Below are 23,410 nucleotides of genomic sequence, written 5' to 3' on the forward strand. Positions count from 1 at the left end.
TGGCGGTAGGTCTTTGAGCAATTCCGTCTGGGTAGAAACCGCTCACTTATTATATTCTACCATAAAACAGCAATACTTAGTACTTAGTACTGTTGCTTCATACAATAATTACAACATTGTTTGACCTCCCAACAGTTTAGTAGTAGTAACACCTCCATTGGCATTTGAAATTATCGGGGTATATGAAAAAAAAAATACAATTCTGATTTATTTATTTCAATCCACCAAATAAATTACACCACGGTAACACATAACACTTAAAATATAATAAACATAAAAAATAAATTACAATTTTTTTATCACAAAACAGGTAATAATGCGAAAAAAATACGATATCCGATGTGTCAAATAAATGTAAATTCGTAATTCCGTTTTAATTTACTTCAAGTCATTGTTTAATATTTTATTTATATGTGAAAATTCAAATTAATTTAAAGTTAAATATGGGCGTAAAGTTGTATTACATATTGGAAGGCAATTAGGTTTGTTACTTGCCTATTTGAAAACTTTAGGTTTTAGAGTAGTAAGTAAGCAAGTTATAGAGCACATGGAACCGTGTATGAATCGCGATCAATTATATCGAGAAAATTATATACAGAAGTATCCTGTAATTAGTCATATAATACTAGGCAATTTTTTTTGTTAATGTTCAATTATTTGAATTTATAACAATCATTAGCGGTATATTATTGATTACTAATAGCTTTGCTTTATTTATGTAATTCTTTCAGTATTTTCTTCTTCTTTTAAATATCAAATCAAGTGAGGCTAAACACTCGCTAAACAAAATTTATAATATGCATTCGACAATTACTTTAGTTTACGTATATTAATATGATAAATAAGAGTTTTAAACATATCTAGTTTCGATAAAGTTTGGTAATATTCGCTGGACGCCATTGTCTATGCCCGCTCAATGGTGGCACAACGAACTACAAATGACACGCGCGCTCTATAATTTGTTTATTTTACTCACAACAAAAAAAATCAACCTCTAATATTTTTATTTATTTAATTGAATTGATTCGCTTAAATCAGTAGTAACTATTTAAGGAACTTTTTCAACATTTAAATATTTGTTACATTCTCCGAGATTATTTAATAAATACGAGATCAATTCCTCATACAATAATACAAAAATATTAAATAGATCTCTGTAATTAAATAGATGTTTTTAGTGATTCAACTCTACGAAAATCGTCGTATTTTTTATAAATTTCATTATTCCTAACGTCCTAAGAACGTTGTTACGCCATTCGATACGATAATCGACAAAACATCGAGATAAGTTTCAAGTTAGAGAATCATATTGGAGCCCATAATTTGCAAGTTACAATACCTTTGCGTATTATAATAAAAAAAAAAAACTCGTGTAACTTTGTACATGTGACACAAGCGAAAACTTTTATTGGCATATTGCACTCAAACGTTACATATAAAATTGTTGCCGTCATATTTAACGTTGAAATTAACTTTCGTGATGTCAAGGTTCCCGATATCAATTCATTGTCCGATAAAATTATCGTATCGGATAACGTATTCACGTCCTAAAAAGCAAAGCATATCAGGTACGCTGTTTCATTTTAGCATTTTATTTTAAAACGATTTATAACGAAGTCCTACAAAATGCTAAGCTTAAACGTCAAATCGATTTCAAAACTCTATAATGTCTATTATTTAATTCTCTTGACACATTAAAAATTCATAATATCATTTGGCAACTTTTCAATAGTTTCGAAAAGTTCAGAAAACGTGAAATTGAGAAATCTATTTTAAAACTTTTAATGTAATACGGTATTAAGCTTAAATCCCGATAAATGTACAATATTTTAACATAATTATGATTTTTATGAATAATTTAGGCTAAAAGGACGCAAGTACATCTCACTAAATAAAATTTAAAAAAAAAAAAAAAAAACAATATTTTAATAAAACACGTGTCGGTTACAGTTACAGTTTAAAAAATACATGTATATACAGAAATACATCTCTTTTTTATTAATAAAAATAACTGTTATAATACATAAATAACTAAAATGTACAGAAAATATACAGAATCTTCTTACAATAATACGATTATTTTTTTAAGAATTGTAAACATGGCATTGATTATTAAAAATATATTTTTCATTAATCTGTGCTTACTGCGAATAACTTAAGATCGGGTCAGAAAAAGAGAATAAAAGAAATTGGCGGCAAAAGTGACATTTGGTAAACATGGCCGCCCTAAAATAGCAAATGGAATAAAAAGAATTGTAACAACAATATATGTGCTGTCGTCGCACAGTAAATGTATGAATCGTTACTAACTTTAACGATTATTTTTTGTCAATCGGGCACTTTTAGTTCGACCCAGATGGGACAAAATGGCGACGCAGGTCCTCCCCACGACCAACCTCGCGGTATAGCCAGATGACACAATCCACATCTGATTACACCTGAATGGCCGTTAAAGCAGCTTTTTTCTATGGTCCCAGGACAAAGTATAACACTCTGGCCCGTCTGCGTAGCATCCACAGAAGTGACGATTGCTTGGTCCAGTAGCGATTCGCAGTTTTGTAACGCTGAAACAAATATAAATTAATTATATATATGCGAAGTTTATATAATTTTACCTATAAAACACCAACCGTCAACATATAATTTTACCACCTTGAGTGGTGTATTTATAAGAAATACCTATCTCTAGTTCCCCAGTACTCAAACTATCTCCAAACCAAATTTCATCTAAATAGGTTCAGCGGTCAAAGCGTAAAGAGGTAACAGACATAGTTACCTTTATAATATTAGTATGATTAAATATTATCGATCTTAAGCGTTATTTACATAATCTGTGAAAATAATTCTTTGTTAGTATTAATATACGCAATTAATAATAAGTCCTTGCCACAATTTGACGCAGCTGTGATTTGTAGTCATATTTTTCCTATTTACACTTATCGTGTCTTGATACAGTATATTTTATAAACATAGAGCTAATGGCAATAAGAAAGTATTTCTGAAAATTCATACTCTAAGTGGGTCAAATGTGGTCTCAACGTTTTATTGGAATTTCGTGTTGGCAGTTGAAATGTAAAAATATTTTTTAACTTTTATTTGAAAGGCAGCTGTAGGTGTTTTTTTGTTTATTTAATTTTAGTTAATATTTAAGCTAGATAACATCCAAATGAACAGAAAAAAAAAACTGCTTTATTATTAAAAGTTCGTTTCTCGTACGACATACATATATAGTGTTGTATTGTTCAAAGAAAGATATTGTAAAACGGGATACATTTTTTTGTTTGTTCAACCCAATGGTAAAGGTTAGGTAACAAATTAATCGTTGATGAATTGTTTCAAGGTTATCTATTTATTAACGGACACCCTGTATAATAAAACTGTAATAAGGCCGTCTGATTGAACCGTGTCTGAACTATGGGTCGTGTCGTACGTAATTACAGATACGGCTGAGCAAAGACACATATAGTTATATCTTTAGATATTAGATCGCAGACATCTTACTGATATTATCTTATCTAATAATCTCTCTTTTATTATAGATTTGATTGTTTTTATATTACTCTATCACACCAAAACTGCTGGACGGGGTTAATGTGTAAAATATATTTTTTATTTAATTTAATTATAAAAAAAAATCTCAGTAATTTATTGTTACTAAAGAGTATGATAGTCGTGACGAGTTCTTTTATTTATTTAATACACGAAATACATTTGATAGCGATTTGTACCTCACCACCAGGGATGCATCGATACGCCTTTTTGCCGATACGATGCCGATACCGATACTCTTAGAAAAATATCGGCGATACCAATACCGATAAACTTATCGAATTTAAATAAAGGTAAAATAAATGTAAGTAGACATGTTAATTGATTATTTTTACTTAAAAAAAAAAACTATTAAAATAAAACGTTACAGACTTGAAATGTGAATATTGGTAATTAAGCTCAGTAATTAGGGTTCATTAATAAGAGTTAGTAACTAAAAAAACATTAATCAAATTTTTGTTTAAAAAACAAAGTATTATCTCGTTTGCAACGAAAATGACAAAACATTACTTTTTTAAAACATGTAATTTGAACAGTATCGATATATCGGAAAACCTGCTGTATCGCCAATATATCGGTATCGGTATTGGTATCGGATGCATCCCTAGTAATAACCAAATAAATTTGTGCTTTTGAATAACAATACATGTAGGTATAAACAATATTCACTTAAATTTGACAAAAACGTAATAAAGATAAATAAACAGAAAATTACAGTAAATGCTTCATGGTTGAGTCAACTGACTTACTTTTTATGGCGTCGCAGACTATAGTCTTAAATTTACGAAATGTATTAATGAATTCAATGTTTTGTTTAATGTGAGTTACATTTAAATATTCCTTGGATATAGCAGGAAAACATTATCCTATAAAATATAAATAAATAAAATCTTAAGCGTTTTTGTGGCTGTGATCGACAGTATATCGTCCAGTAAATTATTAAAATCTTGAATTATGAAACTATATACAGCCGCTGGATAAATATTTTCAGTATTTTCAATTGTAAGATTTTAAACTAGGTCACTAGACAACCAGACAATTCAATAGATAGTAATGAAGGCGTTTATTGATCAAAAGTTTCTGCATGGAAATTCGAGCGAATGGATGCTGTAGATATTTTTAGATCTTTTATAGCGAATGTCAAAGGTTAAGATTCTTTTTCGACTCTGGAGCTGGATGTATCGCCAAATGGGTCAATCTTTATATTACTTTTTATAGTAAATGTAGAGCAGTACAAAATTGCATACGACAGTTTCGAAGATCACAGTCAGTCTATTGATTTATTTATTTAATAATTTTGATTTTTGATTCCATTCTTTTTTTTAATTCTTTTTTTTGTAGTATGTTAATATTGTTATCTATTTTATGAAGACATAGCGCTGTTTGTTTTTACTTTCAATATTAAGCAAAGGCCGTTCGTCGGTCTGCCCAAGAATTATATCTTTAGAATAATAATAGCAATTTAACAAAACATGACAGAATAAGTTTAACTACGACGTTTAATAAAACGTAAAAATCTGAATGCAATGGAACAGAAACCTAAAGCTGCGATTCCAACTTATTACTTGGTACTTATCTGATTTTTATTACGAGCTACTTGTAAAGGTACTGTTAAGTAACAGCCTGTAATTGTCGAACTGAAGGTCTAGACTAACGTCTCCTCTCCCTTTTGAGATTTGGAGCTTACTCCACCACGCTTCTTCAATACGGGTTAGACACACAGGTGACTTCAGTGATTTCAGTGAAATTAAACAAATCGCAGGATGTTTTAATTACCACCGATTATAAGCAGATATTAATATCTGGACAAAATTCAGTGGTGCTTGCCTGGGTTTAAGTCTGCAATCATCGGTTAAAATTTACGTGTCCTAATTACTTTTATCTGGCGGACGAGCATATGGGCCTTAGACAATGGCGCTGTAAGAAATATTAATCATTCCTTAAATCGCCAATGCGCCAACTACCCTGAGAACTATGTTATGTCCCTTCTGCCACTGTAGTTACACTAGCTCACTCACATCACAGCAAACTGTTGTTTGGCGGTAGAATATGTGATGAGTGGGTGGTACCTACCCAGACGGGCTTGCACAAAGCCCTACCACAAAGAAGCCATTGGAAGATCTCGGCATTTTCGTAAGGTTAAGGACATCAAATGGTACGTAACAGCCCATCACATTTACGTTACATCTCCACCCTTGGGGGCCGTAGACTATAACATTTCGAGATTATTTAAAATCGAGGCGTAGGTTTCCTAACCTTACTAATATTATAAATAAGAAAATTTGAACGGATGTATGTTTGTTATTCAATCACGCCCGAACGGACCCTAACTCCTGCAACCGCCGCAACGAACTCGCGGGCTCAAACTAGTATAAGTACCTTTATAGGTACAGCTGACTGGCCTGCAAGCTGGGAGCAACGATAGATGCAACGCACTCAAAACAACAAACAGGCAACGAAAAAGAAGAGACAAAGAACAGAACAGAATTTACAATTAACATTACAAACATCAAGTATGTGGCGAACAAAATTACGTACCACGGCTAATTGTAACAACAAATACGTCTGATCTCTAAAACAGAGACTTTATTTACCTAGCCCGGACAGACGCCTCGGTTGATCTGTTAATTTGATTATGTATTGCATTGTTATTTCTAACCTTGTTAACTAATTCAGCTTAGTTTGTAAATAAATAAATACATCATGTTATGTTAGGAGTTAATCATCGAATCGCACCACGTGATCGACTATGAAAATCTTCGAAGGTCACACCAATTAACCTCACCCGAGATTCAAAGCAGATGTTTCTAGATGCGTAATTGGACGAACAAAGAGTCTCGTCTCTTCATCGTGGAACAATTACTAAACGCGATAAAGACACATTAAATTACATACTAAACGTAAGACATTACATACACACCTAAAGCATAAAACATTAGGTATAAACATAAATGACTAATTTTATTTATAATTATATTTACCAAGAACGTGAAATCCACTCTTATCACGTCAAAACAAAAGAAGTGCATCTATTTATATTGAAAAAATAACACACACTAAAACCATACACATAAAATGATCTGCAACTTTTTTAAATATAGGTGAGCAAGTAGGCCACCTGATGGTAAGTGGTCACCACCGCCCATAGACATTGGCGCTGTAAGAAATATAACCATTCATTACATCGCCAATGCGCCACCAACCTTAACTTTTTTTTTGTATGTTATAGATGGCAAACGAGGAGGAGGTTCACCTGATGGAAAGTGACTACCACCGCCCATGGCCATCTGCAACACCGGGGGGCTTGCAGGTGCGTTGCCGGCCTTTAAGGAAGGATTTCTAGGATGTTATGTTCCTTGAAGCTACACATGTAGCTACACCCTTCAAACCAGAACACAACAATACTAACTACTACTGTTTGGCGGTAGAATATCTGATAAGTGGTCGGTACCCAGGCGGGCTCGCACTACCCTACCACCATTTATGGTTTATTGTATTATTTTAGTTACGTGTACAAGCAACTAGTGGAGTAGTATGTGTGTACGTCTGGCGAGTGTCGATCGTAGTTTTCACGCACACCAAGATAATAAATTTCTCTCGTTTGTTTTTTGTAGAGCGACACTCTATCAGATTTGTAAATAATATAAATCAAATCAAATCATTTAAAGTAAAGCTATCACCGGTTCGGAATGTAGATTCTACCGAGAAGAACCGGCAAGAAACTCAGTAGTTACTCTTTTTCAAAATCTAATAATACAGTCATGTTAGTTAAATACAATTATATATGTATGTTATGTCTCCTGCCTGGAAGTTAATAAGCATTAACTCCACGCTTTTTTAACATCAATATAATCTTGTATCGAATAATATACATTCGTTAACAATGTATTTTTTACAAATGACTTGGAATCTATGAAACGGCAAAATTAAGATGTATATAAATAAATTAAGAAAGTTATCATAACTAGAAATAAACGAATAACTGGAAGTGGTTTTTGCAATTTGATAATAGTTCTTTTTTTCATTACACTAAAAGCGCAAAGTCCATTCGTTTCCCGTCAAATGTGTTATGCTAACTACGCTATGTCCATATTATAAAAAAAAAAAAACTGTAGGTATATATATTTTTTGTATAATATTCCTTTTTTAAATATTTGAATCCATACCATCCAACAATAAAGTTTTATTATTTAATAATTTAGTGACTGAAAATGCATTGTTTATGTAACACAATAATAATAATAATAATCTTTGTTTTAAAACGCTGTTTAAAGTCTGTTGTTTTAAAGGTACAAACGAGCGGAAGGCTCATCTGATGGAAAGTGACTACCACCGCCCGTGGACGCGTTGCCGGCCTTTATAAAATGTGTACACTCTTTGCTTGAAGGTTCAAAAGTAATATCCGTTCGGAAAACCCGCCGACGAAGGTCGGTTGAGGATTTTCGGACATTCAAGTGGTACGGGCGAAACTTGGAATTTCGGCGCGATGACCGAAGGTGGAATTCGGCAGCAAATTAAATTCGGATTAACATTAATTCGTCGATACAGCCGACGACATAATAAGCGAGCAGTGTTAAGTAAAATTAAACCGAAAAAGACAAATTTATATATTTAGATATCAAATAATTTGTCAAATGTACATAGGTAGGTACATATGTGACATTGCTCCCTAGCCACGCAGCGCGCAGACGTGTATATTTCTGTTAACATTAATTAAACTTTTAATTAGCTAATTAAATCCCTTCGAGACATAATTTAGTATTTAGAAACCAGACGACTGATAGCGAAGTAGTTTATAAGAAAACATCAATTCTTCTTTCTTTCATCTAAGTAGAAGCCATAACCTTGCTTATTGATCGTCAAAAGTCTACCAGAAATAGTGATTGTATTATTTTCATTATCGTTATTTACCTTAGGATAACATTTCTCACTTAAAACTGCCTATATAGTATACTATATACTAGGCTAAGGCCTCCTCTCCCTTTGAGGAGAAGGTTTGGAGCATATTTCACCTCCAATGCGGGTTGATGGAATACACATGTGGCAGAATTTCGATGAAATTACATACATGCAGGTTTCCTCACAATGTTTTCCTCCACCGCCGAGCACGAAATAAATTATAAACACAAACTAAGCACATGACAATTCAGTGGTGCTTGACTGGGTTTGAAACCGAAATTATCGGTTATGATGCACGCGTTCTAACCACTGGGCCATCTCGGGCCTTATACTATATACTAAACTGACATAAAATATTTGTTCAAAAGTGTTTTAAGGCCCTATTCGGTTAAACATACAGAGACCACGTTGAATATAAAAAAATATTATATATTATTAGATGTAACCTCATTTTGTTAACATTCTATACGAAGTAAACATATCAAAGGACAACCTATCGATGATGGGGCGCCTCTCTTCACCCGATATCGCGCGGACCGGACCTCTTCGCATTCGCTTGGTATACGTGAGCCATTTTATTTGGATTTCTTTTGTTATTTTATTTTGCTTTTGTCATGTGGAACATTTATTCGTGAATTACTGAATGTCGTACTGATTTGTTGTAAAAACAATACAAAATTAAGTGAGGCTGTGGACATTTGTTTTTCTTTGTGGGTTGCCCGCTTTCGTACATTAACGGTTTCTTAAAATATATATTACACTAGCTATTACCCGCCCGCTTCGCTAGGCGTTTTAGGCGTATCATTTGAGCAATCACATATTCTTACTGTATACCAATTTTTATAAATATAGGTACAACCGTACTTGAATTCTTGAGTTAAAACATATAGCCAGACAAACAGACAGACAAAAAATTAAAAAATGGTAAAACTGATGTCAGTGACTCATAAAACGAATATTTATGAAGAAATACGAAAAAAAAATTTAGTGTACAGATAGAATCTACAGATAAAGCAGTATAGAAGTATAGATATATTTTGTTAAACGAAAGAACCGAGATGGCCCAGTGGCTAGAACGCGTGCATCTTAACCGATGATTTCGGGTTCAAACCCAGGCAGGCACCACTGAAATTTCATGTGTTTGTGTTTATAATTCATCTCGTGCTCGGCGGTGAAGGAAAACATCGTAAGGAAACCTGCATGTGACTAATTTCAACGAAATTCTGGCACATGTGTATTCCACCAACCCGCATTGGAACAGCGTGGTGGAATATGCTCCAAACCTTCTCCTCAAAGGGAGAGGAAACCTTTATCCCAGCAGTGGGACATTTACGGGCTGCTAATGCTAATGCTAAAAACGAGTGAGTACTCGAGTGATTTACAAGTTAATAAATTAATTGTTTTATGTCATCAAATTAAACTTCCTCGCTACGGTTTCCTTGTCGTATTTTCTATAAATAAATATTTAACTCTAATATATTTGTATTTAATCTGCGTTATAATTGTGCTTACTTAATATCTTTGTCTATTATAATTGCAAATGTAAACAGTTTTATCGTACAGTCATCATTATCGCGAAGAAGCAAACTTTGTACTTATTAATGTTTCAGTAATGTTTTATAATACGATTACGTGCTCTTAAAATTAAAAGGGCGTAACTCAATCAGCAGATATTACAATACTTTACATATTGTAAAGGTAAAAAAATAATTCGATAGATTTTTTTTTACTGTGAATGTACTTGAATGTGTTACTGTTCCGTTAAGATGTTTATGTGTGTGTGTACGCGTGTATCAATATATTGGCCTATCAACAATTTTTCAGTAGTGTCTCGCAAAACACTCACACAAACACTTGCGACTCATGCGGCTAAACGGTCTACGGTCAATGGGGGTGGCTTCTGTGTTTACTCACACACTTGTATACATACATACGTGTATACTATATATACGAGACTGACAATCATAACCGAAATACATCAAATACGTTTGTATTTATAGTTATTTATGTATGGAATATGTTTATATATGTATCGAGAACCTTCTGCACAAGATAAGTGGTGTAGACATATACCCAGCTAAGACCCTGGGCTGAAAGGAAGCCCCTAAATACTTAAAGCAAGTGACGTTTCTTGTCTTTAATGTCGTTATTATAGACCAAATTATATTTGCCCTAAGATAGTCCTTTATAAACATATATTTTTGTATGACTAGCAAACCCACGCGTTGCTTGGCTATACACGTTGACTTATATTGTATGATAAAATTTAGCCAGACCTCTGAACTCGCTGAATGTTATGGTACAAATTTTACGTCAAAATATACAGCGGTATATGCTGGCTTCGCATTAAAAAAAATCCCGTATCTCGTATATAGAGACCAAATGATAAGTTTGATATCAATTTCGCCGGACGATGAGCAACGATGTATAATAAACAATGATTTAATTGAATAATTATGACATAAGTACTGTTATCTTCGAAAGATAATAATTATAAACATACATATGTATATATAGTGTTTTATCGATATTTTCCATTATTGTTTGAAATCAAATTGCTTTTACATAGTTTTGGTTTATTGAATACTAACGACCCGTCCCGACACCGCACAGGTGCAATTTATTAATAAAAACAATAATTAATAAATAGTTTTTTTTTTTTTTAATTATTTCGTTAATTCATGTAGATTACATCCTACAAACAAAGAAACAAAAGTACGTCTTCATATTATTAGCGTAGGTTAGCCAACCTTCAGAGAAAAAACGAAAAGGGATCTTTCTTAAAAAAGTTGAAGTGATCAATATTTCATAAGTTTTTAATACATTTCAACAAAACTATTCCTCTAAAAATATAAAACGTTTAATAGTATACTATAGGCCATTATCCATTTTGTAATTATAAATATTGTCAAAAACCCATTGTTAACGGGATTAGTTAATGTGCTGTTTTTTTATCTGTGACAACTCTTTGTGTGCGGGACAGCGCACCGCGCACGCAATCGACGCACACATCACGAACAAGCCCCGGAGATGTTAAAGTACACATATGTATGTGTGTAAACACAGGTGCAATATTACTGGAGGGCAATCAGTAAAGACAAATTGTGTTGCTTAAAAGAAAAACACTAATAACTGTTATTGAGCCCATCCCGGGATGCAAACATGTGTTCATAGTCTAAAGCCATACAAGCTAGCCACTAGACCAACGAGGCAGTTTAACCGGATTAGTAGTTACGGCGTCAATCCACTTTGAATGTTATATTTGTGACATAACATTTGTCTTTAAAGTAATTCGGATGAATATAATTAATTTCACTTCAGAAACAATTACAGCGTTTGTGTCAACATTAAATAAATATATATCAGACATAGCATTGAATTTCGTCAATAACGCGTCAAGGCGAGTGGATTAAAAGACACAACCCTCTTGCTTAACTCCGCAGCGTATTGTCAAGCGAATGATTTTATATTTCGTTTCCATGGTATAAAACAAAGTTGCTTCCCGCCGTCTGTACGCTTAGATCTCTAAAACTACGCAACGGATTTTAATACAGTTCTCATTAATAAACAGAGTGATATACACACATACTTATTATAGTTGAACTCTAGCCGGAAAAAAAACAATAATATTTACTTTCAAGTTTGTGTTTTTAATTATATTACTACTATTAGTACGACTCACAAAAAGTCGTATGTGAAACAGAGACAGGTAACTTGTATCGTTTGTTAACTCTACTTTTATTCAATAGCCGTTATTGTTATTAAACAAGAACGAAGCATCGCTAACGTCGATCATTTGTCCGTACTGAAAGTATCGTGCTGTGATGTATGCAAATATTATAACTAACTAATAATGTACTAAGGAAATATTTTTTAATGTATTAAGGAATTGTTTTTATAATTGTTTTTATGTCACCGTTGTATTTGCTATAAGAGGTATTTATATTTTTTCTTTGTTTTTTCCTATAATGTATTTTTTTTTCTTAGATGTTCACTTTATAATTTTAATTAGTTTTTTTTTTTGTAATTTATTTGTATTTTATTTTTAATAAGCACAGTATTATATTTTGTCTGTTTCTTTACTTTTTTTTTTGTTTTCTGTCTTACACGACGAGTTAGCTTATAAGAGTGATGTACATGGTAATATTCTTAAGACTGTATATATATGTAGGATTACACACTTTGTATATCACGTCGGCTTCCCAAATAAATAAATAAATGCACCTATATTTTTGATTTATTATACAAAGAGGGATTGAGATGGCACAGTGATTAGAAAACGAGAATCTTAACAAAGATTGGTTCAAATCTTTTAAGCATGACTGGAGTGTTACCTTAATTTACGTTTACAGGATCATTTTATTAAAAACCTCTCTTAAGTTTCTCCTTCTTTCTCTCACTACGCTGTGTTTTTAAAATTTCTATTATGTCTCTGTTAATTATAAATGCGTATTCTCATGCATATATATAATATTTTATCTATGTTTTTGTTTCATTATTATTATTATCGTATTTATTGTAAAATTTACTGTTACCGCCTTCATAACTTTCTGTTTGGCCTAAAGGTTGACTGGTAGAGAATGCCTTCAGGCATTAAGTCCGCCTTTTGTTCCAACTTTTGTTGTTGGTCAATAAAGTTTTTAAATAAATAAAATAAAAAAAATATGTATAAGAAATTTAAAAAACACTCGGGGTCGACGTTTGACATTCTGTCATATGTGTTCATCGGTTCTACGTACAATTACAACAGCGTGAGCGACTTCAAACCTTCTCAAGAGGTGACAGCATTGTTCAGTAAATGAGCCTTATTATAGACTTATATACAAAGAATTCATATTGGATACGTTTTCATTAGTAGAATAGATTACGAGAAAATAACTTTATCGTTAGTTTTTCCTTAAATGTTACTAGAAATCATCTATTTAAAATACTCTCCCGGATTTTAGTACATGACGCACACTACTGAATACATTATAGTAAGATAGTGTGTGTGATAATACTTCGTGTAACTCGATTAAACTTTTAAGTCATATTTGAATTAATTAATAATATTTAAGTATATATTATTTTAAATCATAATGTTTAAAGTATTCTTAAAAACCAAGCGTAACGTGTTAGCGTGGGAATTTAAAGGCTACTCATGAGAATTTCCTTACAGATATTAACTGTGGGTGAGAGATTTTGATGCTGATTTTTTTGAACAATATTATGCTACTTTTAAAATAAGCTGAAAAAAAATACCATAGATAAACGAATTTTTTTCATTGGATGTAAGGATCTATAAAAATAAATTATACCATGAGAAGGGGATTTACTTTTAACTAAAAAAAGTTGTTAATTGTCATAGTAATTACGTATTGTTAAGTTAATTAAAAGAAATCAATGTACATATCGAAAACTCATTTGTCGTGCACACCACATACAAATAAAACTGATTAATTATTTTTTTCTATTAATATTAATTAGTTCTATTAACCTTTAACGTCGACTCTTGAATAATCTAGTTTGTTATTAGTATATTCACGCTACATAACATACAAGCATATAAAAATTTAAAACTTTATTGATAATACCGTTATCGGGTAAAAAAAAATAGAAAAATACTCACATCTTAAATTATCCCATCTCACGAATTCACCGAAGAAGGCCAGCTGCAGCTTGCTAGCGAGGGCGAGATCTGCTATCTCGCTCAGCCTAACACCGTCCTCTTCACTCAAACGATCCTTACATTGCACGTTGACTATTACAACCGGTCGGTCGCATATTAGAAACGCTGGAAATTATTAAATTTATCAAATAAGTTATAACTAAAGTTGATAAATTAAAACATGGTAAATTGTATCTAGGATATTATGAACGCATTTTCGGTGTCACAATTAAAAAAATGATAACAAATGGTCAGTTTGATTAATCTTAGACTTATCTTCGACGATAACTTAAGAAAACCTCTGGAATTAAATAAACTTCGAATTCGTCCCAAATAAATCAAATATTTTAAGATTTTTGAAATTAATAGTTCTTACTTGACAATAAATATAAAAGCTGTATAATATTTCAAATGTTTTACGTAATTCATTAACAACATAAATCGTACAAAAAATTATTATATTAAGATTCGGTAAATTTACGTTTGACAACCCTAGCTAAAATATTCGTACAATTTTCATTGTTTTCCGCAATCGATTTCAATTCGATATCCATTGTAATTAGTAAAGAGAAATAATAATGAATACTTCACAAGTACATTTGAATTACAACTTAACTTAATATTTAAAATTCCTGCTTGCTATTCTTTTCATCATTTTAACAATAAAATAAAGATATAATTTTAGGGACGTGTCAACCGAATAAAATGTAGTTTTTAAAATACATTCGTCCAGCAGTTTCGTATTATCTGTTATTAATTCGTAATAATAACGAGGAAGATTTTAAAATAAGAAAAAAAATCAAAATATACTTCATTCAACCATATTAAGTGAACAAGAAACTCAGTAGCAAGAACAGGCCGTTAAGCGCCTCATTCTGAACTCATTTGAAACTATTATCACACAACTACTAATTAATATATGCACTAACGACCCTCCCATCACACGAATGTATTTTTTTTTTTAAATTACAAGTGTGCTTAGCAAGTAATTATGAAGCAGGTAAATATATTTCATAACGTTTAACGTTTCGTTTAACGTGATTAGTTTACATAAGTAATGATTGAGAAGTTTTAATATTAATTTTATCTTGAAACGTAGATCAAAATTTCAATGGCTTATAGATTCAAATTTGGATAATTTCAATTGCAAAGTCAGTTTTTAGTGTTACAGACGTGTTGTTACCGTTTTTTTTCGTTACACAATTTCGAAATGGTAATGTCTTATAACTTGAATGTTACAGTGTTAAAGACAATTTTTATCTATACTGTATACCCGAGGCAACTAACATATTTATTGAGGATTAATAAGGATTAATAATTAATTGGATAAAATGTCATCGCGATTATACTTGTCCATTATGAGTGTACCCTAGAAGGCAGACACTTTGGTGGACTTTTCTGTAGGCATTTTAAGGACTACAATTTACTATTTCATTGTTTTGATGGATGCCCTTATATGTCCTATACAAACCTCCTTCGCTTATCGTTCTTTCTATTAGTGAAAACCGCATCAAAATCCTTTGAATGTATTTAGAAGAAAGCCGAGACAAAGACAGAAAGCTAATTTGTTTTATACTATTTATAGATAGAACTTAATGGCCGACAGTTCGATAGCAATTTAAATTTGCTTCTCTGACAGACAGTTAATTCCGTTTATAATTTATGTTTACACTCGATCTTATCAACATTAGCATATTAACATTATGACGTCACAAAGATTCATAGACCGCTTTGTACTTGATACTTTGTACATTTAAATTTACGAATAATTCTATATATATAATTATAATTTATGTTTACACTCGATCTTATCAACATTAGCATATTAACATTATGACGTCACAAAGATTCATAGACCGCTTTGTACTTGATACTTTGTACATTTAAATTTACGAATAATTCTATATATATAATAAAAAACATTGTCGTCTTTTTTCCTGCCAGTGTCCTAATTTGTTTGGGGTCAGCGCAGCATATCTTTTCTTTCCATTCTCCTCTATTGTTCGCCATCTGAGCGTTCACATCCATCTCTCTCATAACCCTCCTCACACACTCCATCCATGTTTTCTTAGGTCGTCCTCTTCAACTCTCACCCTCTACGCTCATGCTCATAACTTTTTTAGTAACTTGTTTCCTCTCTGGGCCTTACATATCCATACCAAGGCTCTTTTTTTATGGCATTGGTTGGCGGACGAGCATAGGGGCCACCTAGTGGTAAGTGGTCACCACCGCCCATAGAGAAAGGCGCTGTAAGAAATATTAACCATTCCTTACATCACCTATGCGCCACCAACCTTGGGAATTAAGATGTTATGTCCCTTGTGCCTGTGATTACACTGGCTTACTCACCCTTCTAACCGAAACACAACAATACAGTGTACTGTTATTTGGCAGTAGAATATCTGATGAGTGGGTGGTACCTACACAGACGGGCTTGCACAAAGCCCTACCACTAAGTAATTTCAAGGCTCTTTAAATAAATTACGATAAACAAATTAAAAAAAAGTAAACTTATTCTTTATTCAAATTAGTCAATTGTGTACGCTCACTATCTTCATGCTAGAACGCGCATACCGTTAAGGATTAAAACCGATTCATATTCATAAACATTGAATGCTATTTACTAATTGAATAAAAGCAATGTTACACTTGTGAGGCCTCCAATGATGTTCGCCGGCGACGCGCGAATATATGTAACGAGCGAATAAGTCGATTACTACCTGATTTTTTCTTATCGCTAAAAACAAACTAATAAATCACTCACTGTATTTATAAACCATTAAAAAAATAACGAAACTCCTTACAGTTTACAAGAAAAAATACTAAATTAAGATGAAAAGAATGATCACTCAAGATTTAAATCTTAACAATTGGCTCTATATTGGTCTTCGATCTTTCGAAATGATACAATTTTTTTTCTCAATAATATTTTCGTTTTAACATTCCAGCAGACATAAATCATCTGTATTAAGAACTAATCATCCCTTTGCTTAGTTCTTAGACTATAGTTTAAGACAGTCATAATCCTGGCTCATTAATACTTCAAGGCGAAATATAGCCAAACCGCGCACGTAAAATAGCAAATGATTGATAGGTACTTTGTACTTATTACACAAAAGGGCTTGTCAACGGTAACATTAATTATTCTAATATAAAAACTCACGGCACTCATCGAACTACGTCGCGTCGGTGGTCGGAAGCTATGTCCGGATATCGCCATAATTCAAATCGACATTTCTATTTAAATCGAGCCGCCATTTAAGTAAACTAAACCATATTTTTATGTGACAATGTTTATTATCACAAAGCATTATCACTGATAATGCTTTGTGATTTCAGCTTTTTCCAAAATGCAATGCACAGACGTTTATAACCAACTAGTCAACCATTACGCTCCCGAGTCCTTTATTATTATGGTAAATATTCCTAGTTATAATAAAAGGTCACAACCGCCCGTAGACATTGACACTGCAGGATTTTTTGGCATGCTCAATGCGCCACTAACCTTGGGATCTAACATGTCCCATGATCTAGCATGTCCCATGTGTTCAGTGGTTCATTAGCTCTTCGAGGCAGAACATAACATTACTGAGTATTGCTTTTTGGTAGATTGTGTGATGGAATGGTACCGATCCAGACTAGACAGACTTGCGCAAAGCCCAACCACATACTCTTTACTCCTAAAATCTGATATGATTATAATTTGACATAAGACCAGTTTACGCGTTTGAGAAGTTCGAGTGAAATACAGTTAATATCCGCATACTATTTACTGTATAATTAGTAATTACAAGTAAGGTTACCAGGTCGCCAAACCTAAAACCCGGACAGACCAGCTGGTTTGGCCGGACATTTGGATAAAAAAGCCGGACACCGTACATTATTGAAGATTTTGTGTTTCAGTATTAAAAGATATTTTTTTATGTAAAACCAATCTATTCTGATTATTACTAAGAATCTTGTTAAATTCTAATGAAATATAAATAAAATCGAAAGTATCTCGTTTGCGAAATAAATAAATAAAATCTAAAAAGCCTAACAAAAGCCGGACAAGCCGGACACCGGTTATTTTGGCAGGACACGCAATCAAAAAAGCCTAACAATATCCGGCATTATCTGGAAGCCTGGCAACCCTAATTAAAATGTATCATTATCCTGCATAGGGTAAATCATTACATTTTAAAATAAATATTATAATAACCGATAATTATTTATTTATACAAAACATTCCTTACCGCTCTGAGTAATGGTTTAAAAACCATCACGTGTTTCAGTATAATATAATTTCGGTAACACAAGTGTCAATGACGAAAGGTTGTTAGTATTTTGAAGGCCGTCATTAATCGAATGTCTCGATCGGTCCTGAACTTTTCGGTTATTGACGAATTCATTAATTAGTATCCGTCCAGTGGTCGTAATTCGACCGTAATAATAATTGAAAATGAAGAAAACATGCCTTTTTCTAGTGTTATATCCCATACTTTATTATTGATTACACTTTAAAACTTATCAATTGCCACAGAGCGACGAAAATAATTATTTTTTTTTTTGAAACACCGGTTTTATTTTTGTTAATATATTTTTGTTCTGCCTGTTTATATACAGATATAATCCATGCATTCAAATATATACTCTACCAGCTGAACCTGCGGCTATACCCGCACGAAATTTAATTCAAAATAAAATTTTACCTACAGCACACTAACCGTCACCCCCCATAATACCCAAAGGGGTGAATGCTATGTCTTCTCCGGGAATCAAACTTTCTCCATTCTAAATTTCATCGAGATCAGTTCAGCAGTTTAGGCGTGAAGAGGTAACAGAGTTACTTTCGCATTTGTAATATTAATATAAAAGCATAGACAATATAGACATACTCTTTGTATTCATATATATACTGCATACATTCGAACTTTAATTTTTTTTACAAATTGGAACAAATAGAATCATCAAAATTCGATTTTCAAATTTTTGATATTCGAATTGATTCCAATTCCTGGCATGCATTGCAAATGCAATGTTGCTAATTTAAAATATTTATATAAAAATAATCTATTCCACTATCACCATTACTAATTTTATTTAACGTAACTTATTGATTTTCTCAATTTCAACGAGTATCCTCCATGACAATGGGAACCAACGAACCGTAGCAATCTAGAAGCGTGTCAGACATTCCTCGATAAATAACGTTATTGAAATATGTATGAAAATTAATTAATATATATTTTTTTAATAGGTAAAATAACTAGTAATTCTTATGCCTGATATGTCGCAACTGTAAATTAAGCATGGTTAGTCTCCGTGCCAGTAATAATAAAACTTAATTACACTACTGATATGTAAGTAATTTATTTTTAATGATCATACATGGCAACATTTGTTTTTAGTTCAGGACATTTAGATAAAAAAAGGCACACGTCTACGATATTAGAAATAATTTTCGTTTTATTTTTGTAAACGAATTGAAAAAAAAAATTATCAAGTAATATTTTATTTTTCTATGGGTAATATATAGCTTTTATTTACAATTTGTACATAAAAGATAGCTAAATTACATATAGATATTGGCACGGTACGAGATATTAACCATCTCTACCATCATCCACGCGGCACCGACCTTGCGAACTAAGACGTAACGTCCCTTGTGCCCGTACACACACACTTGTACACTAATGATCTCATTTAGATTTAAAATTCTATTATTATGTAACAGATTGAGCTTGAAGTTAGTTCCACGTAATTAAAAAAAATGTTAATAAAATTAAAGAAAACATCGCTTGATATTCCCAATAACGTCTAATTTCAGCAGAGCACTGGGAAGGGAAGGTATTATTTAATATAAAAATTATATGTTATTAATAAGTGTTAAAAAAAATCTCTCTTCAAAAACTACATAAACGTACGCATAAAATTTTATGAGGAAAATATAAATAAAATACATAATAAGTTGTTTTTGGAGTCTATTTATACAAGAACACAATAATTCTAGCACATTGCTTAAGACATATTTCCATCGGCGGTATCAAGTATATTGTTTCTGTCAGAATGGTAATTCCACAAGAATCAAAATTAGGACTGATTTTATTTTTGGTATATATAAATGATTTTAACTTTCTATGTTAATTATATAAACATTATTTTTTTACAATATTATAATTTAGAAGCCATATTTTTTATTTCACCTTATTTTTATAATTAGTTGACGTTACAGATAATATTAACCCGTCAAAATTCTACAAAACAGTCAAAGTCAGTCAGTCCATTATTTTGAGCTCGATGTGATTATTAACACAGTAGGATCGTATTTAATTATTTATAGTTGCATCACATGTGTTTACAATAATATTATGTTTATTCATAATAGTAAAGGTAATTTTGATAGAATCAGCGACAATTATTGCATAAACACGAGAACTAAGAAAAACTTAGAACTGGTATCCGACTCGGCAATGTGGCAATTATAATTCTTTATAATTTTTTAGATATTTTTAACTTTGTCAATCAATAAAAAAGCGTGGATATAGTATTACTTGGTGTTCATACAGGACTTATAAACATTTTATTGTATGTAGTTCACTGTCATTTTCTTTGAGAAAGTAGAGTCTACATGAATTAAGTATATTTCGGATTTTACATTTATGCTTGACGGTCGAATCAAGGCGGTATAATTACAATTACCTCTGTCGCTTTTTAATATAATTATATTATAAATAAGGTACCGAGCGATTAAAATATTCAAGCTACTGTTGTTTTTAAAATAAAACAAAAAAACATTTTTTTTTTTTAAATATTATGTCCATGTTCAGCCAAAACGTAGAATTATTTCAATGTCGCTGCATCAGTTTCCTGTATTTTTAAACGGAAGTCGATTATTATACATTACGAGTCATGGTGACGCTTGCGAATTGAAGTGTTATTGCGATATAATTTCACAGATAATTAATTAATTGCACTGTTAAAAGAGGTTGCTATGTCGTCGTATATGCGCATAACTTTTCCCTTTAACACGTATAGTTAAATGACTAAGTGAAAAAAATCACGTGTTCAAACCTGTCAAAGTAACTGTTAGGAAACGTTAATAATGATGACAACGTTTAGCTGCGGTGTTAAAAAAATGTGTTACGCAAATACAATGAATAAATTGACAAAACATTTTTTTTAATTGGAGTACTTTTCCTCGCAGCGGAACATAGCGTCTGATAAGAGATACTACTTCTTAAGTACGAAATAATATAATAAAAAATAATTGATCAATATAATAGCTGGTAGAATCAAGTGCAAGGCTGTTATTTAGATAACAACCAATCGCCAGATATTCTTATGATTTGTATATCAATATTACTAGCAAATGTTAGATTTTATGGTTTATTAAGACCAAAATGGTCATAATTATTTCGATCTCAAGGCTGATCGTGTAATGGACATGTAAGGTACTGTTTATGTCTCATACGAGACAAATGTTTCAAAACAGATGAATTACCGTCTCATGACGCTGTTGCTGTCAATAACAGTACCAAACAATAAAGATGATGATTTTAAATTAACATAACAATTAGCGTAATAAATTAGCATAATATTAGCAAAGGTAATCTATACTGAGGTTTTTTCCGCCGATTTGACTATTGTGGCACTATTGGAAATGATCCATTTCGAGTAAAAACTTTAAAATGTTACTGATATCATTGTAAACCTAAATTAAGTTTGATAAAAAATATATAGAAGGAGTTCCGCTGATCTAAACCGATGGTAGATTTGAAAACCTTGAAGCAAGTGTAACACTTGCTTCAAGGTTTTCACGTGCTTCAATGCTAAAGAAAAATTTTGACTTTGACTTTGCGGTGCAACTGTCGATGTCGTGGTCACGACCTTACACAGTTATCAGCAGATTACAGCTTGTGACCTAGTGATGTAACTCCATTGAAACGTCAGGTGAAATAAAAAGGTCTGCGCACATGGAATACATGACGACAGTTTAAAGCGTACCTATCTCGATATATAACAATGTAGCCTGTATTATTATTTCAATGTATGTTTTAGTCAAATCTTGCTGACTGAATTTGAAATACTTCCTATTACTATACATATAGACATGTAGGATCATTTCTGACGAGAATATATTTTTATGGTTCTGAACTGATTTTACCTCCATTGCCTCCCGACGAAGGAACTCCTCCACGCAAAAACATAGACACAAAAGTTATAGGTATTTAAGTAGTATTAAGAAAATTATGTAAACATTGCTTAAACTAAGCATAATCCGGTTTTACACATAGATAACAAGTAATAAGTATTAATGATAATAGATAAATAGATAGATAATAATATTATGAAATAATAATACGACTCAGGGTCTCAAGCTACCAGTATGCTCAGTTTTGTCACAACCAATTAAGTCGATCTGCGCACACATGCACAAATCTACGCATATAAACATAATCAATGAATATAATATATAATGTAGCATTAAATATTTTTATTAAATAATTTAAATACAATTTTATGACGATAATTGACATCATGATATCAACCTTTGCATAAAGTATTTTTTATGTACCAAAAAGAATGTAGTTCGTTTTAACTCAATCGTGGTAAAGAGAAAGACATTTTCGCGCTTTAAATTTAGTTGAATTTACATATTATGACCAGAACCTACATATATAGTTTATGTATTAACGTTACTTTATTACCAAATATATCATATAATTTGTATGTCTATGTCCTGGTCTCCACTTCTAATTCAATTTACTTACGACCTGTTTGTTTTTTGGTTCATTACGGTTAACAAAAGAACAGCGATAATTACGTGTTCATAACATAAATATGAATAAAAAATCGCTCGAAAGTGGCCGAAAGCGTAAAAGGTATCATCGACATTGAAAGCGACAAAAGTTAATTAAAGGTTGAAATTTTTAAACTGGGTCAGATATCGATTACGTTCACGTGTATCCTTTGTTTCATATTCATTATTTAAGATAATTTGAACGACCAAAAACTAGCAAATATTGTCTATGAAATTAACGACATCCTTACGTGTATAACACTATACAGCCCAACTGTCAGTAACTGTGATAAATATCCCACCGTTGGACAAAAGCTCTAAACATAACTGAACGTAATAATCATATGATAATTCACTATGCCATTGTTATTTTTTAACTCCCTTAAAACTAAACATAGTGCTGGGATCACTTAAATAATTGGTTGAATATATTAAGTTGAAAATTTTCTTTCGGCACACATCGATTTCGACTGTTTTCCTTCATTCGCTCAAAACAAAACAAATCTACATATAACATATAATAGTGTCGTTCG

General features: G+C 31.9%; 1 protein-coding gene across 1 annotated transcript in view; it reads right to left on the reverse strand.

Moving 5' to 3' along the window:
- Nucleotides 1–340: 340 nt before the first annotated feature.
- The window catches only part of LOC125077168 (endonuclease/exonuclease/phosphatase family domain-containing protein 1-like), a 39,525-nt gene continuing 16,455 nt past the window's right edge, over nucleotides 341–23,410 (reverse strand). The window contains exons 5-6 of the mRNA XM_047689001.1: nucleotides 14,057–14,221; nucleotides 341–2,564 (exon numbers count right to left, since the gene is read on the reverse strand). Of these exons, the coding sequence (XP_047544957.1) occupies nucleotides 2,329–2,564; nucleotides 14,057–14,221 (401 nt within the window). The 3' untranslated portion in view covers nucleotides 341–2,328. The remainder of the gene's footprint in view (nucleotides 2,565–14,056; nucleotides 14,222–23,410) is intronic.

Source organism: Vanessa atalanta, chromosome 3 (genome assembly GCF_905147765.1).
Source record: "Vanessa atalanta chromosome 3, ilVanAtal1.2, whole genome shotgun sequence".
NCBI classification, from domain to species: Eukaryota; Metazoa; Arthropoda; class Insecta; order Lepidoptera; family Nymphalidae; genus Vanessa; species Vanessa atalanta.